At 46.1% G+C, this 18,700-nt stretch overlaps 1 protein-coding gene across 1 annotated transcript in view; it reads left to right on the top strand.

Annotated features, from left to right (window-relative positions):
- Positions 1 to 18,700, top strand: part of Dennd1a (DENN domain containing 1A) — a 490,889-nt gene that overhangs the window by 429,043 nt on the left and 43,146 nt on the right. The window contains 6 exon segments of the mRNA XM_021234065.2: positions 2,128 to 2,232; positions 2,550 to 2,637; positions 4,079 to 4,119; positions 6,061 to 6,132; positions 7,377 to 7,433; positions 15,126 to 15,257. Of these exon segments, the coding sequence (XP_021089724.1) occupies positions 2,128 to 2,232; positions 2,550 to 2,637; positions 4,079 to 4,119; positions 6,061 to 6,132; positions 7,377 to 7,433; positions 15,126 to 15,257 (495 nt within the window).

The following is an 18,700-nucleotide window of genomic DNA, read 5'->3' as shown; positions in this document are numbered from 1 at the left end:
ATATCATGCAGTGTGCAAAGGTATGCACACAAAGCCAGTCATCACATAAAGGCAGCACCTGGGCAGCTGAATTCCTGATTCAGATGGTGGCATGATTGAACTTTGGCCAGAACTGATAGGGACCAGAGTGAATGAGACGGGACAGAGCATGAAGGCAAACCCCACCGCAGCAGTCGTGCATGGGGCAAGCAGTGAGTGGGTGTGTGAGAGCCCTCCCAGCTGGACAGGGAGGACGTTGGAAGTCTAACAGGTCAGCTATGGATCAGTGGGGCTCTGACAACCGAGAAGGTGGCACTGATTTGAATGGAGATGCAAGCCCATAACAGAGTGGGCAGTGGGCTGAGGGCCTGATGTGGAACAACGGGCTTTAGAGTCAGCTGGAATATGCGTCAAAAGTCATCAGTGCGTGTAAAATCCTAGAGCGAACGTGGCCCCAACAGTGAGGAGAAAGACTTGCAGAGGGTGGAGTTCTACCCGAACTTGGGTTGGTAGAGAAGGGCAATCCATACCATAGTGACATGAGCAGCTGCAGCGCTGTCCCCATGGGCTAGTGTCATACTCATCTTGTGTGCCACACAGTTTGCGGTCCCTTGTCTCGGCTGCCAGAGAGCTCCAGACTGACTCTGTAGCTTAAGTTCAGAAACTGTGAGAAGCAGCACATCTGGGACTGTTTCTAAATCATTTCATGATGTGTGTCCTCTCAGCCATCATTTTTCTTATATGTTGTCTTGGGTGCTTGCATATAGTGCCTCAAATCCTTTGTAAAATTACGGAGAGTTTAGATATATAAAAATGCATTTCCTCATTCAAATACTTCTGAGCCATCCTTGCAGTCTGAGCAGGGAGGCTGCCCAGTTACTGAGTTAGTATTTGGATAGATTGAAGCAAAAGGAATTCTTGGAACCTGTAGGAGCCAGACAGTAAATTTAACACGTAACTCATTAAAACAGGATAAAAGCAAAGCTTCAAACATCATTGTGTTTGCCACCAAGTCCGTGAAAGGAGGGAGTGCCCTAACACAGCTTGAGATGTAAAAGTAAGATCTTTCAGAACCAGGAATGCAAAGCAAAACATGTCTACATAGACAAGTGCTGCAACTGAGTTCAAAGAAAGAGTGAGGCGGTGATGATACACGGCCAGGTTGTTCCTTTGCTTTAAAACTTAGGGCATAATTTTCTTGACTCAAAATGTAGTTTGTGGACAAAAACTTACTCATAACTTAAACATAAACTTTTTCAGGTGGTAAATTTTATTTTTAATCAGCCAGCACTTTATTAATTACAATTTGCCATAGGTCAAGCTAGTGTGAACTAGGCATGGCGGTCCAACCTGTAATCTCAGCATTTAGAAAGTTGAGGTAGGAGGCTCAAAAGTTCAAGACCAGCCTGAACTGCATAGCAAGACCCTGTCTGCAAAAGAAGGAAGGGAGGGAGGGAGGGAGGGAGGGAGGGAGGGAGGGAGGGAGGGAGGGAGGGAGGGAGGGAGGGAGGGAGGGAGGAGAAAAACAGCTAGGTGGTGGTGGCCCACACCTTAATCCGGCACTCAGCAGGCAGAGACAGGTGGATCTCTGTGAGTTGTGAGTTCTAAGACAGCCTGGTTTACAGAGTAAGTTCTAGAACAGCCAGGATTACACAAAGGAACCCTGTCTTGAAAAACAAAAAAGCAAAAACAACAAAATAAAAATCATTTGTAAATGATTGGTACCTGAGAAAAGATCACCAAGCACCTCTGTGCATGCCCTGTACCACCCCTGCCCAGCTCAGGGCCCCTTCAGCATGAGGTACTGACTGACTTCAGGGTTCCACCCCTAGTTGTGGAAGGAAAAGTTTGGAGATCATCACACTGGCAGACACGGCACTAACTTCACAGGTTGTAATGTCAGTGGCAGGGAAGGAGGTGAGCAGGGCTCCACAACTGATCTTAGCTGTCAGTCCCACCTCCTGTCCTCTCTGACTTAGGGTATGACTCTTCCTCCCTGAAACAGCTTGCTTGGCCGTCAACAGAGTGAGTGGTGATACTCACAGCTTCTGTAGTACAGAGTAAAGGAGTAGATGTGGAAGCCTGTGGAAGGGATGCAGAAGGGAGGTTGCCTGCCTCTTCCTATCATGTTCCTTCTCCATATCCCAGGAAGAACCCATCACCTTCAGTGAGGAGGCCTTCGTGTCCCACTATCGCTCTGGAGCCATGAGGCAGTTCCTGCAGAATGCCACACAGCTACAGCTCTTCAAACAGGTACCCGCCTCTCTCAGGGCCTGTGCCAGACATTAGTGGGCATTTCTGCACCTGTCTCCACCCCAGGCACTAAGAATAAGAAAGGGGGGTGATGGGCCTGGAGAGGGAGGACTCAGGGAGTGGGTGTAAAAGGGGTGTCAGGTACCAGTTTTCTGAGTTAGAAACACAGCCAGCATTTTCGAGACACTCGTGGTTTTCAAAGGTCCTTTCCTGCCTTGAACAAGTTGGCTGGTCTTGAGCATACACCGCGTCGCCCAGCTGGGCTGCTCCCTGGTTTGTAGACAAGCTATGGTGTGTTTGCTTTCTTTTCTTTCCAGTTTATTGATGGCCGACTAGACCTTCTCAATTCTGGCGAAGGTTTCAGTGATGTCTTTGAAGAGGAGATCAACATGAGCGAGTATGCTGGTAAGGCACTGCCCATGGCGTTCCTAGCACAGACAGGCTTTTTTTCTTCTTTATGAAGATAGAAAGCGGATACTGACTTCAACCTTGGCCTTGGAAGAGTTGGGAGATTCCTCATTGTTTTGTGACAGGATGGGCATAGTTTGCCTATGTGAGGCCTCTGATCCCAGAGTCGTTACTTCCCCTATGCAGAAAAGTCTGGCAGGGCCATTGCCAGTGTGATGCAACGAACACTTAGCAGATTCCACAGTAGGGGAGCTGAACACAGATAGAACCCCGCCTTATTGCTAGCTGTGATACCTCTCAGACAGACAGATAAATTAATAAAATAAAATAAAATGTGAGCACCGTTGCCAGTCTGAGTCCCGATCTGACTTCTTCCCACACCCCACTGGTTCAGTCTCTGATGGCAGCGATGACAGTACATACAGTTTCAGTCTTTGAGTCAGAATAATGAACGCATCTTACTACTGAGCCTGTCCAGTCTGGACTGTGCTGATGACCAGGGTGGCGGGACACAAGCACACTGTACCCAGAGCTGAGTAAACAATGTAAGCCCTAGCTTTGGTCCTCAGGGAAAGAGAGGCACCACCAAGACAAACACAGATAAAGCCAGCGCAGGAGACAGACTGAGTTGTGTGTAGTTGGAATAGAATTCTGTTGATTCTTGCTACACCATTCAGGAGCTTAAAGAAGGAGAAGACTCTGTGTCAACTTTTGACCATGGGGGAGGGCTTCTGGGAAAAGGTGGGCTCTCTATATTTCTGAAAGTCTCCTGCTGAGACCTCCTTGGCCCTCCGGATGCAATGGACAGGACTTGCCCACAAAACCTGCCACCAGGCAGATGTACCAAAGGTGTGTCCAGCAGGGTTCCTACACTGGGGTAGCTCTAGTGACTCATGGTACATCACAGAATATGGATGTGACCTCAGCTAGAGGGCTGTTCAGAGGGAGGAAGAAGGCTAGGTAAGACACAGTGCTTACCTAGCATGCATAGTGTCCTAAGTTCAAGCCTTAATGCCACATAGTCTTGCACTTATGCCAGGAGAATCAGAAGTTCAAGGTCATCTTGGGTGGCATAGGAAACTGGAGGCCAACAAGAACTACATGACACTCTTTCTCAATAATAATAATAGAAAGAAGAGAAAGGAGCCCCAGAGGATGTCACACGTTAGCTGCCTGTCCAATTCACTCTGGCACAGATGGCAGGGGATGGTAGTTCCTCTCAGTCAGAGTGCAAGGCTGTGCCAGCATGGGATGGAGAGGCGGGAGCTTTGCAACTGTGGACACTGGTACAAGCACCTCCCTGAGAGTTACTGCCACATGCTTCAGAGAGTGGGTCCCACAGGCCTCCTGCCTTCCCCAGATTGTGAGCTTTCCAATCTGCATGAAGGCAGCTTAAAGAACCCTCTAAATGACGGCCTCTTTCACTTCTCTTCCCTAGGCAGTGATAAGCTGTACCATCAGTGGCTGTCCACGGTCCGGGTAAGTGTGCCCCATTCAAAGCTACCTGCTTTCCTCTGTGGCCTCCTGTAGCCCTCTGCTCCTTGGCTGCCTGCAAAGCTGCCTCAGCATATAGGACCTGCCATTCCCTCAAATGAAGATGCTTTTGTCTTCCATCCTATGGAAGAGACTAGGAAGAGACGGTCTGCCTTAATGAGAGAAAAAGAGGCAGAAGAAGCTGCCTCCTCTTTCAAGCCAGCCAAGACCCATGGAGTGAAGTATTGTTCTAGAACATTTCCTCCCGTGGCCAGGCAGTTGTCATGTTGACAGATGTGATCATGATCAAAGATGTGTCCTCCTTGCTATGCTGCAGTGTGTTTCACAGCAAGGGCTCCTGGGAAATGAAGAACACATGTCTGGGAGACTTCTCCAACCCCCTTACTGCTATTGTGAACAATGTTTTGTTGAATTGGGAACCAGGTGCTCAGGGCTCCTGTGGCCTCTAAGGAATTCAAATTTTACCTGACTTTTCCATGGCTTTCTAATTGAGTATGTACTCAAGGCCTACTGTGTGTCAGGGATAGCTGGCCTCTGGGAATCTAGAGAGGGCAGGTCTTGCCCTGGGGGAACTCCCCATTTCGTTAGGGAGACAGGCACGTAAACAGGCAACTCCAGCATAATGTGATAAGTGTTCTCTCCTGCTCCAGGCCAACTGCAGCTGCTGCCAAGGCGGGTCCTGTGGAAGTGGCTGCAGTTGGCCAGAGTAAGCAGCTCCCCCATGAAAGACGGCCTTTGTTCTTGGATGGCCAAACACAGCACTTGGCACATCAGAGGCAAGCAATAAGGACCTGTTGATTGATTGATAAAGGGAGTTTCAGTACTCCAAAGGACCCTTTAAACAGGGTTCTGAGTAATTTTGGAAGGCAGCATGGAATAGATGAGTGGGTGAAAATTTCCTATTGTCCTACAACATAGAATGCTTTCTAGGTCAAACTGTAATGTTTTTCATTAAAATTCAAAATCTTTAAGGCAAACAATTACCAAAAGTTGTGCTAAAAAATACAGTCAATAGTTATTATCATCTACTATGTAACATATTTGATTTAAAGTCCTCCGGAGCATAAACCCCTGGGCCCGGCATTCCTGGCTCTGTCCAAGCCACCCCATCTGCCCCCCTTTCCACCACAGGTCCAGAGCACCCCCATAGCTCCCAGCTTCTGCACTTCTTCATGTGCTGTTGGCTACCCCCAAGACTATTCATTTCTACTGTTCCACGTCATCCTCCATGGCTCATGTCAAATGCTTTCTGCCTTGAAGATGTCCCCAGTCTTCTGGTCTCCAAACCCTCAGTGCGCCTCCCACCATCCAAATGTCATTTGAACCCTGGTATGTCCCTCCCCCACACACACAGTCTGGCGGGCTTCAGATAGACCCCCCCCATTGGATCAGGACCCTTCCAGCCTTCCAGCTGCTACCAGGACGCAGTTAGAAACACCCTGTGCACTTGAGCCTCTTAGCTGCCTCCTAAGCAGTGGGAAGCCTCCTCTCTGTATCTTCCTCCCATGTTCCCCAAGGAAAGTAGCAAAGCATATTGCAGGACCCCGGCTCTCTTCCCTAGCTTAAAGTTAGCTAGGTAATTCAGCTATGCAATGTGACTGAACACTATCTATGGTAACTAGAAATTCTTTAAAGAGCTACTGGTGACCTGATAGCTGGACAGGGACAGGTACTGAGCAGAGCACTAAGCCTGGTGTCTCCCCTTGACTAGTCATCACATGCCTCTTCCCCAGTTCCCACATGCACGCACACGCACACACAGAGTCTGCCATAGCCCTAACTGACCCCAGCCGGTGACCACCTGGCCTGCGTGTCTTCTCACATGCTCTGGAAGTGCTGCCTGGCCTGATGAAAGAGAAGCACTCTTTGTTGGTGCTGGCTCACTCTCCGTCCAGCCTACACCACTGATTGACGTCTTTATTACAGAAAGGAAGTGGAGCGATTCTGAATACTGTAAAAACAAAGGCTAACCCAGCCATGAAGACTGTCTACAAGTTTGTAAGTACTGGTTGCAGTCTGGAAGCCATGGATTGGTTCTTTCATGCAACCTGACTCTTTTTTGTGTAGCTGGTTTTAGTTTGTTTATTTTTTCGGGACAGGGTTTTCAAAACAGGGTTTTCTGTGTAGTCCTGACTGTCCTGAACTTCACTCTGTAGACCACGCTGGCTTCAAACTCTGAGATCTTCCTGTCTCTGCCTCCCAAGTGCTGAGATTAAAGACATGTACCACTACACCTAACACAACCTGACTCTTAAGTGTATCAATGTGTACATTCCAGAAGTGACCAAAGGGTGGCCATGCCATTTCTTAGCAGTTCAGTGTTCTGAGAATTGCTTGGCATTGCTGTTTTATAACCATGACTGTGTACCCCCTTATTTCTAACTTCCCCATGTCAGGTTATGTGTATAGTTACATACAGGGAGTGTGGAGGACAGAGGGTTGGGGAGGGCCTCTCTTTTATAACCGTGACTATGTGCATGGTGGGGAGACGCCTCAGCTCTATCCTGATTGCATCCCCTGTAGAAGTGTGTCGTGAGACTCTGACTCACAGCAGTGAGCCAGGGGGTCCGTCAACCCTTGCACTCCGTCCCTCCAAGCCTTGCTCTTGTGCTTTTCCTCCTGGTCTTTCCACCCTGAGCCACAGACATGGGTGGCTTTGTTGTCTTTCCATTTTTAGTTGTGTCAGCACTTCCTTTACTTAAACTCCAGCTGCTGTAGTGGACGGGTGGCTGCCAGCAAAGTTACGCAGGCCAAAACCGACAGGAAGTAGAAGCCAGGGTGCTCACCAAATAAGTTTGGGAAATGGCACTGCAAAACCCTGGCGGTTGCTGTTGTGTTTCAAGCCCTCAGCCTGAGAGGAGAGCCATCCTGAGTTCTTGCCCTGGTGCCGTGCAGTGGGGGTTCTGAGTCTGGTGTCTGGCAAAGCTGCTGTCCGTCACCAGGCGGCCTCTGCCGAGGTAAATAATCATAGAGAGCAGAAGAAAGGCCTGGGAAGGAAAAGAGGAAAAAAGTCTCTGCCGTCAAAATGCAGAAATGGAGTCTCTGCAGCCCCTTTAAGGTTTTTTTTTTTAACCTTTTACCTTTGTATTTGTTTTCACAGCCATTATATTTTCAACTTGATGATCCCATTTTCCTTCCTTTTTCTAGTAATCAGAGAAGGGGATTCATGATGGACTGAAATCAAGCATAGACCCTGCTGGAAACAGAAAGGGAATCTTAACTTAAATTAATTTTTCATGCAGGCAAAAGATCATGCAAAAATGGGAATAAAAGAGGTGAAAAACCGCTTGAAGCAAAAGGTACTTGAAGTTCTTATTCAAAATGTATAAGCACCGTGTATGAAATGCATGACCACAAAAAAGTAGGATGTGATCAATAGAGGGCTGTTTGATACAGTGTTGTTAGCACACTTCAAAATGCATTACCAGCTGTCCAGGAGTTTCACACTGTTATAAATATTCACAGACAAAAACCTGTCTTCAAATAACATTAAGACTCTTTGTGGGCTGAAACCCACAAAGGAGATTGAGTTCGGAGTTACCACTGCCCCCCCCCCCCCGCCCCACCAGGCCTGGGGTTTGCTGGTGACCTCCCTACCACCCCAGTACCACTTCATTCCTGCAACTACCCTCTGCCCCAGGACTGCTCATGACTTAAACCAAAGAGCATGTCCAGAGAAAGGACCCCTCTGGTTCCGGCACACGCATGATCCCTATGCAAACACACACAAGGAGTGAGCAGGGAGGGGATGTTGTGGGTCTCCCACCACACTGAGTGGCAGTAGCCTAGACTATGTATGTATAAGGCACATGCAGGCAAACAGAGGCTCTGTGGTCTATCAGAAAAATCATATGGAGTCACTGTGGCCGAGATTTCCCCAACCTGAGTCCATAAGAAGTACAGGAAGGTGACCAGAGCAGGGGGCAACATGGCCTCCGATACTGTGGTTGCCACTCTTTGTTAAAGATGGGCCAGGCTAGGGGCTGTCCCCCAAATCTGTAGAACAAAGCTGTGAGGGAAGTAATTGCCCAAGGCCACAGTGCACGAGCCCAGCAGAAACAGGGTTAGACCTCAGATCTGTTGACCTCCACCGTCGGGATACTTCCACTCTCTGCCGCCTACTCTTTCCCCAAACAAGTGTTTTCTTTTGCAAAAGACGTCTGAGGTCATTTTCCTCAGACCCCTAAATGTACCACTATCGTGGCAGTTTGTTTTGTTTTTGTTTTTAATTGAAAGTAGCTTCAACTTTATGAAGTCAGAAAAATCCTCATTAACTTGAAATGGGTCGAAGGAATTGATTCTTTTCTTTTAATTGGAAAGTAATTTGCTCTGACTAAGCATTTAAATTCCTAGCTTCACTGACAGTGAATTCTTAGCAGCTGAGGGTCTCATCCTGTGATACAAACCCTATAACACAAATCCACACAGCCCCCATGGCAGTCTCTTCACCCTGGCAGACTCTGGCAGGTGGGGTTCTGTAGCTGATGGTATTTGAGTCACTAATCATAGCCCTTCCTCTCCTGTCCCAGTCATGTGCACCTGAACTGGGTGTGTCCAGAAAGGGGCTTTTCCCCTCCGCAGACTCTGGATTGTAGACTGTGATTGGTTAGTATATTGCCTGAAAAAAGCAAAGTCGGGGTCCTTCCTCAGCTGCCAGACAAATGGTCTCATGGGTCTCATTGCTTCTGCTGACCGTGACACCAGGGACTCTTCAGAAAGATCTCGTCCCACCACTCCTCTTTCTGCAGCAGCTAGCAAAACCCAGCTCTTTTCATGCGCTTACCTAAAGGCTCATTTACACAATCTAGATCGTGTTGCTTCCACACAACCCACCTTTACCTTCCTTCGTAGAATCTAAAGACAATTTTTCTGTCCCCTTTTCTTTTCCCAGCCCACGCCGGTCTTTTCAAGAATAGCTTCAGGAGATAATGTTGTGTAGAGCGTGTCAGTGCACCTCGGGTGACACGAACGGTAAAGGCATCTTATAGAAATGTGGCTTGTCACCATCGGACTGTTGACAGATCTATTAGTGCTCCCTTTTCAATTTTCACTTCCCCCTCCGCTCTTACAGAGTCCCACAGACTTATTATCTTGCAGTTGTTCTTGGAAGAGCTGTTTTGTAATTGAAACCCCAGCATTGTTCAGTATACGTAGGCCCCTTGTCTCTGGTGATCTCTAGCTCTTTTTTCTTGAGCCAATTTAGGATTTGGCTTCCCCTGACCTATCTCGCTGTAGTGGAAAATATTTCCTTGGCTTTTTTCTCCCCCTTCCTCCCACCCCCTCCATGCTACATGGAACCTATCTCTATGTCTCCCTGAATGCACATAACACAGATATCACAAGTTTAGTTTCTGTTCTGAAATTGAGGCACTTCCCAGCAAAGACCCAGTTTTCCAAGGTGCTGGTTGCCACCTGGCCCTCCTCTACTCTGCATAGCAATGGTGACCTCGCACATATAATCAAGAACCCAAGCTTGCCCTCTTTGCTCTTGCCTTAGGTTTGAATTGCAAATAGAGAATGTGAGGCCGACCTGAGGAGGTCAGCACGGTGTGTGGAGGGGGCCCATCTCTAATGCTGCTGAGCAGGGCCCTTTCCATCCCTTTCAAAGCCTCTGAAACAGCTCTCAGGGTTTCTGTGACCACTGGCAGGTGATTGTTCCTAGATCCTATAGTGTGGCTTTATTCCACATCTGTTCTGCTTCAGCTCAGGGACAAAAAAGAAAGATGGAGAAAAACAGAACAAAGTGATCAAGTTCTGCTGTACCCTGGCCTCCTTTGAAGTCCAGCCTGCTCAGAGATAGGAAGGAGAAATGACAGGGATTCCAGCCATGGCTTCCTAAGGGGGACAGTGGCACTTCCCTGGGGATATGTCCTCACCAGACCTGACCTGCAGAAGAATATCAGCAAGTTGCTTTCTGCTTCCCTGGTCCAGGCTGTCCAGAGAATGCCACCTTAAACCTAGTGGCTGCACATGCTCCCTCTTCACCTGTAGGGAGCACTAAGACACACTCGGAAGGATGTCATGTGTGCCCTTAAGGAATACCTAAATTTGTTTTTTTTTTTTTCTTAGTATCAAAATGCTTTAGCCGCATGGGCACATTTCATGGCCATTTGGAAAGTTCCTAAATCTCTGCTCTTTAAATGACAAATCAAGCTTGCTTAGCGTCTCTATGACTGAAGGAGGAAACCCACAGTTGGCTTGAATTTCTAGCCAAACCCTTGCAAGCACAGTGAAGGGCGTGAGCAAGCATGTCAGGGGGTGGGGAGAACAGGTAGACTCTTACAGAACAGACATTTTCACACCTTATCACACAACTGTCAGCTCCCTGTCTTTAGACACCTTAAAATATGTTGCAGTCTCAATCACTGAGACTCCAATTTTGGCTACTTGTCTGATATCACTATTCATATTTTAATTTACAATTACTGTTGTCAGAAGTAGGATAGGGAAAGACAGGTACAACACAAAACTGTTCTCACACCAGAAATGAGAAGGCACTGGCTTTGGCCATACACACCACCCTACCCTACCCCCAGTGCCCTCTTGTGGGGATGTGGCATTTGGGCTTCTGGGACTAACCAGAAGATTAGTCTAGTTGTGTTGGTTGTTAGCTGTGTGGCCCTCTCTTGTTTTCCTCATCCATTAACTAGGAACCATCTCAGAAGAAGCGTTAACAGTGGTACTTAGTTACAGCTCCACAGATGAGAATGCGTCCTCTCCATTTCTTTGGCTTCATACCGAGAGCAAACAGTCTGCCCAAAAAGCCCTGTGTACACACACTGAGAGATAGCTGCCATGGAACCACCTCTCTTTAAATTGCTTACACATCCACAAGAGGAATCTTTCCAGAACATGCCTCTGACACAGCTATATTCCTTTGGCTAAGGCCACCTTGTCCTTACTGACCTCAGCCTGCCCCGCAGAGAGAGGGATGCTCTAGCTGTTTTGCAAGTGCTGGGCCCTGCTCCCAGGTCTAGGTATGATTACATGGCCTGTCCCCACCTCCTCCGAAGGCCTTAATGGCCCTTGGTTCCCCAGCTCAGCAGGTCCTAGCTTCATGCCCTGCCTGTCCGCTGATGCTCATCCATGGAGAAGGATCATGTGCTATGCCTTTCTTCTCCACAGAGAGCTGGAGGACAGCTGCCAGGATTGTTCATTCACGGCAGCTCTGTGAAGGTAGCAGGAATAGAATTCTCTGCCTCCTTCGCTCTGCCTAGTCATGGGGCTCAGGAGCTCTCCCTGCTCTTAGCCTTGAGGCTCCCGGAAAGAATTTGCTACCCTGTGTAGCCCCTTGAGTTGTGACTTTGTCTTCCTCCAGTGTGACCAACCCTTCAGGAAGGAGTTGGACCACCCCTCCCACAGCCCCTTGTTTCTCTTTTTAAAAATGATGTTTAGAAGGTCAAGTTTTGTTTTTTTTTTCTGTTTGCCAACAAAATGTATGTTTACTGTGAATTCAACAAGTCAGGAGAGAAATAATGTCCCTTCCATCTGCATTTGCTTGTGGTGTGCACTGAACATGTCCCTGCCTTCTAAAAATGATTCTTCCATGTGTCCTTGTTTTAAATAGCTCGTATATTTTGTTGAATGGGCATATATGCACACATGCTACAAATAGAGACACACACACATGCATATATATATATCTATGCACACACTACACATCGCACATTGTATTCACACACACGCACACACACACACACCTTAATCAGTTCTGTTCTTGGACACCTGAGTTACTTCCAGGTTTCTTTATTTGAAAACATTTCTTGGCATAGAATTGGTGGGCCACACAGCACTCCAATCTTGCAGCATGTTATGTAAACTTCCAGTTTGCCTTCCTCCCAGAGGGTGTCAAGGTCCCCATGTTCCAGTCCTTTAGCTGATGTCAGCTAGTTCTTGGGCACATTTTCTTTACTCAAGGAGTACAGCGTTGTTCTGTTGGCTTCTGCTCATACAATCTGTCTGCTGTTAGATGAAAAAGAGGATATTCACTGTTCTCATTGCTCTCTTGACCCATGCTCCTCCCCCTCTGCCCCCATCCCCCCGTGGCATCCTAGATGTTGTCTATACCCAGATGGAGGAAATAGTGAAGCTAAAATCTCAATGGGAGCCATGAGAAAGTACAGAAACTCAGACTCCTCTAGATGTTCTAACTAAGCAAAATGTGCCTTTCAGACACACAGGCACATTTACCTTCCAAATGCTAACTCAACTTAGCAGAGATTTATGGACTAGCTGTGCTACACTCAAGAAAACCCAGATCCCAAGGAACTCACGGTCTGGAAAGCAGCACGGTAGATGGCATAGATAGGACATGGCAGCCTGTGACCAGTTTAGCAAGGACAGCCAAGGAGGAAGGAGTCGTTTCTGATGGCCCAGCATTGCATATACCCCCTCAGGTCTAAGAGACCTTCCCACTTGAGCCATTGTTAGAAGTTGATATGATTTAAATATCACATGTTTTAGGTTCCTCCACTTTGTAGCTCTGTGACCTTGAATAGGTTCCTCTATCTGGATCCTAGTGCTTCACTATAAAGAGAAGATAATACTGTTTACTTTATGATCATCTCAAGAATGAAGTATGAGAACGGAAGTCAATAGTCTGGAAAAGGAGCCACCAGGGTTAGGTGTCCCTGCCCCCAACAGGGAACCATTGTGTCCTTTGCATTGTGATCTCTCAAAGCCTCCTCATAGCTCATCGCATTTAAACCATGCTCCACAGACCTCTGCAAGACAACCGTAAACACAAGGAAACCGTTTCAGAGATTGAATGAATCTGAAAGGCTGGGGATGCTAGTTGATAGAGCAGATAAAGCTAGAAGACAGCGGATTTTACTTAAAGCTTAAACTAAGACACTTTGCCCCAAAACTATTATGTTTTCTTTTAAAAATAAATATTTTATAGTTTCCTGGTTAATATATTTTCCTGTCATGTTACCTTGTAGCTCCATTTTTTTTCAATCAAGTGCACGTGTGCACGCACGCACGTACACACATGCACACACATACACACACACACACACACACACACACACACAGGCACATGTGGTCTGTGTGCAGGAGTGTCTTTTCCTGGACCAAAAATGAATTTGTTAAGGTTTGGCCTTATTCGACCTGTGTTAATCCTCTAGATGCACCCCACACAACTCGAAATGCCCCTCTGCCCTTTTGTTGCTCTCTGGCATGGAAGGAGCCCCTCCCCTACTTTGTTCCATTTGACCCAGGCATCTTAGGGCATCCCCTTTCCGAACAATTCATTTCTAATTGGCTGTCGGCAGCCCCTTTCATCACTGAGCCTTAGCTTAGCTGAGACTGGCCAATCCAATGTGGACCACACGGCCCAAGCCCTGTTTGTAAGACCAAAAGGTCTACCTACCTGTATCTGACCAAGCAGAGACTCCTCTGGGCTGCCTGAACAGCAGCTAAATCCCTAGGAAGGGAAGCCAGGAAGTTGGTAGTTGATGTATGACACTATACATGCACACATGCATGTATACACATTACACATGTATAAAAGCTATCTGTTTCATTCCTATAGTTTATTGAGTAGTTAATGAAGTTCTAGGCACTTACATTATATTACCTATCTCCTTTCATCCCTAGCTCCCATATCCCCATTTACAGATAGGGAAACTGAGGCTCAGGTGTATTACTGTTATTTCCTCCTTAAAACATAATTATCCACTTCCCTCTGTCTCATGATTCTCAGTTCAGTTGAGAAAGAGTAGCCAGTGATCAGAAGTCTCTTGCATGCAGAATTTGAGGAATATTCTGTTGACCAATTGTTTCTACAATGGAAAGAATTGGATGTTGTATAATTCAGGCTGTGAATTATTTTTATATGGTGAAAAATGACTATTTAAATGTTATTTGTTTGTACCTTTATTCTCTGACTTGTCCTAAGTAACTTTCTTGACCTCAGTAAAACACATGATGCTCATTGCAGAAGGGGAGTACATCCATGTTTTCACAGCTCACACCAGTGCTCCCTGACAGCCACCACCAAAGAAGCCACAGCTGACCCTTTGCACACGGGCTGTTTTCTTATCCTTACCATTTGACTTCATTCACCAGACACACAAAGAAATGTAAATGTTTAGGTTTTAAAAGCTCTCCTTGGCCCTGTAGATACTCTGCATGTCAGGTAGACCCTTAGGTCCTTCCAGAAACATAAGGAGGAGGGAGAAGGCAGGAATGTGATTGGTAGCACCATCAGTAAGCACACAGAGAAAACGTCCACACTCACAAATAATCAAAGTAATGCAAATTAAAACAACAATGAGGTCTAATTTTTCACCTATTAAATTAGCAATACATTTTTAAAATGATAAGGCTAACAAGTACTGTGAAACTGATAATACACCCATTTCAGGGAGTTGGTGTAAATTGGAAAGCAATTTGGTAGAATGAATAAAAAGCCTTAAAATGTGTTTATATGTTTGACCTCATGCTTTCATTCCTAGGAATTTCCACAGAAGCAATAATATGAAAGGAAAGAAAAATTTATTGCTAGCATTTAGAAAGGAGAAATAAAAAACAAACACCTAATAGTTATGGGATGGGATGAGTTATTAAATCATTAGATGTCTACTCAATGAAAATTATGCATCCATTGAAATTATTATTATAATGACTATGTAGCACCATGGTGATGCTTACATTGAAGAAAAACAGGATATAAAATTATGCATGAGCTGTGATTACAAGTAATTTTTAAATGTCTGCATATAGACAAAGTGAACATGTGAAAATGAAAATAGCCATAGAAGAATGTCTAATGAAATAGTTTTTGTTTTTCACCACTGTGAATTATTATGTTTATAGTTTCATATGGATGGTTTTGCTTCTTTGGTGCATCATTGTCAGAGGCCAAGTTAGCTTCTATTTCCTCTGCCTCTCCCAGGAGTCAGGCTTAGAAAGCCTGGAGGGAGTTCTTAGAAGGCTCTTGACTTGTGAGGACCCGATGCCAACCCAGACCTTCCTTCTCACTGCAGGACACAGCTGAGAATGGTTGTGCCTCCTCTGCGGAAGAGCCACTGCCAAAGACCATGCCATCGCCCCTGGTGGAGGCCAAGGATCCCAGCCTTCGAGAAGATCGGAGACCAATCACAGTCCACTTTGGGCAGGTATGTGCTCTGCACTCCCACAGGACTGTGAGTTTTGGGTTTTGGTTGTATGAGAAGCTGAAGTGTGAGCAGCACAGGTTCGCACCCCGGCTCTCCTTCAGTAAAGCAACCCCATGCTCTTCATGTCATCAAGTATTTGACACAAACGTATTCTGAAGGTGAATTTTCAAAAATGTAGGTGGGGGCAGCATGGCACTGGTCATCACTAACTCCACTGTTAAATGGAGTCATTAAATGTACCTGCTGCCTCCTCCACTCCGAGGCATTGCCTTTAAGGAGCCTGTTAGCTAAGCATCTCATTAGAACACTTTGGCATCCCAGGCCTTTCTTTGCACCTTCAAATAAAAGGCAACAAGCAAAGGCTTAAAAAAATCAATTAGGAGTTCTTTATTAATGTACTTCCTGAAAATCAATATTCTCAGAGTAAACACCCTTGCTGTGGTTCTAGAGATCCAACTCGGCCCAACTGCTTGCAAGGATTTGAGCGCTTAAAAAAGCGCCTATTCATTTGAGTTTATTTCTTTCCTCTTAAGTAATACACTGTTTACAGAAATTGGAATGTTCATCCATTTCCTACCTGTAGTTATGTTTTCAACTAAAAGGGTGGTGTATCCTTCCCTACCTCTCTTCAATCAACTGCTCTAATTATCAAATATAAACGTGTTGTGTGTGCTGTCTATGGGTTAGTTTGATATGATATCTGAAACATAGTTGTAACGTGGCTCCCTTAGCAAGGTAGGGTTGTAACAAAAGTTTGCCCGGTGTCTTATTGTTGTCTGTTTGTCTGTCTGGTGCTGGGGCTGTAAACAAGAACCTACACAGCTCAGTCAGTGCTGTTGTACTACTCAACTTAAATCTCTTGACCCTTTAACCATTCCCTAGATGAGGTACACACACACACACACACACACACACACACACACACACACACACACACACACACACACTAGTCTGCACATATGCTAGTCTGCATGACTCTTTCTTACTGTAAGGAGGATTGCTATTTCACCTCAGAAAGGGCCCACAATCCTGCATTTAAAACATTTCTTGTTTTGAGAGACATTTATCAAGTGCTTAGTGTGTATCAAGGCATTGAACTATTTAAAAATAAAGAGAACCAGACCCTGGCTCAGCATGTAAAGACTGCAGCCAAACCTGACAATTTGAGTTCAGTCCCCCAGCCACTGCATGATAGGAGAAAACAAATTCTCTCTCCCAGTCTGTCCTCTGACCACCAGTGTGGGCCATTGCATGCACACACCCCATATGTAAGCAAGCATACATACAAAAGTGTAAAAGGAAAAAGAACTAGCAAGACTATTGCTGTGGATCGTTACTGTAAAGCATTAGCTGGGTGAAGCATGAAAATCATTCTTTTCTAGTCAGTCTTTTTGGGTAGTATGTCCACGCCGCATTGATTGGGGAGATCTGCCCCATTTCTAATTCTGCACTTCCAGGGGCTGTTGTGGAAACTGACGAGTACTGTAAAGCAGAAGCACTAACTAGCCTCCTCTCCGGTCTGCACCCTGAAGACCTGCCTCCTCTGAGGCTTAGTCCTGTTGCTCCAGTCCTCACCCCAGTTCCTGGCCATGCTTGCTGAAAGCACAGTCCTGGTTTTCAGTAGCCTGGCATTCCAGAGTCAGCTTCCTGCTTCCCTTTGTCTTCATTCCTGCACATGCGAACCTGCCCATGAAAGGAGCCCTTGCTGGAGTTGGGAGCCCATTACAGAGGAAGAGGGGGTGGGGGAGAGGGATTTCATGGTGTTAAACATTCCATTTTCAAAACACACAAAAAAGGAGGCCTATTTGAAATAGAGAGGCCTTCTTTCCATTTCAGCAAGAAATAGAGAGAGGCTTTAATGTCATTCCCAGCTAAATGCAGAATAAGAGCGTGTGTGCTCACACGGGAGGGGCATAAACAATTAAAAAAAAAGCCACCCCAAACTCTGTTGAAATAAGAGCTGTCTGTGCCTTCACAGGTCTGCAGACTGGAGAGGATGAAAGTGGCTTCCCCATTTGTCACTTCCCTCACGTGGCTGCCAGCATTATGCAAGTATACAGGAAGGCAGGATTTTTTTTTTAATGCATGCATGCGGATTAAGGTCAAGCCCCTAGTATCAGCCATGCAGCAGGCTCTCCCTTCCAGCTGCAGCCACAGAGCCTACCCACAGCCTCGAGATGCCTTAATTGAGACGTGCTGTCAAAGTGACAAACACATTTGCATACAGTCTACAATCTATTTATTTTCCCTGGAAAGGTCTACAGTCTGCTGTTGGTTGAACATTCTTAATCAGTTTGCTGTAAGTGAACTGCCAGCTAGCTCACTTGTGCCGGCCCCTTCTTCATTAGGTGACAGATTAGCTGGGGTGGGGGTGGGAGGCAGAGAAACCACAGGCACTACCCCCTCCTTTTTTAACTCTTCCCAGCTTTGCCCCTTGGTGGGTTGTCCTGCAGTCCTTCCTCGGGGGGCCTTCTTTGATAGGCCATTGGTCACAGGAGTACAATTCCTTCTCTTTAATGCTTTTTCCAGTTTTAAAATGTTTGCTACATTCTTCTGTATTTTCTTTACTTGGTGTTGTTCTCTAAACAGTTTGAACCTGATGTACATTCATACTGTAGCCTCATTCATAGTATCTGTAAAGTCACACATTTAACATCCTAGTCATTTGGTGTTTTATTTTTCTAATCTATAACAAGGTTTAAATGTCTGTAATATAAGAGAATGTAAATTCTCTTCTTAGGGGTAGAGGAACAGACCTCACAATATCTTACATGACTGAAGGGACCTTTGTCCTTGTTTTGTGGGTCAAGAGCTGAAAAAACCTGATCAGATACCTGAAAGGACCTACCCAGGCCACATCCCCAGCGTGGACACTCCAGGCAGTCTGACTCAAACCCAGCCAGATTGTACCTGCTAACCTGCTAACTATCCTCACCCTAGGCACACATTCCTGTGGGTCTTTTTCAAGTTCCCTTAGCTGGAGCTGGGCTTGGTAATACATATCTATAATCTTGGGCTTTGGGAAGCTAAGACAGAAACAGCACAAGTTTGAAGCCATTCTGGGATACATATGACATTCTGTCTCAAAAATAAATAAGGTGAAACAAAATAACAGACAAAAAAAAAAACAATCAGAACTGTTGAGATGGCTACATTAACCTTACACTAGTGCTAGTGCCTAGGCAGGACCGTCCCATGGACACATGCTACAGGGTGACAGCAAGAGGCTCTGTGGGGCAGCAGCTGGCAAGAGAAGAACTCAGGACCAAGAGTGGCTACTGTCAGGAAGAAGAGATAGGTCCTTATCATTGTTCTCTTCAAGACTGGGACTACGTCTCTATTTACACAAAAGCAACTAGCCTTCACCCTTGTAGGACATAATGACAGAGACAGGCCTATAATGGAGAGAGAGAGAGAGAGAGAGATGTGTGTGTATGCCTGTG

Source organism: Mesocricetus auratus, unplaced genomic scaffold, assembly GCF_017639785.1.
Source record: "Mesocricetus auratus isolate SY011 unplaced genomic scaffold, BCM_Maur_2.0 Super-Scaffold_100047, whole genome shotgun sequence".
Taxonomy (NCBI): Eukaryota; Metazoa; Chordata; class Mammalia; order Rodentia; family Cricetidae; genus Mesocricetus; species Mesocricetus auratus.
The sequence above is the reverse complement of the archived record's forward strand: the minus strand, read 5'-3'. Positions and strand labels throughout refer to the sequence as shown.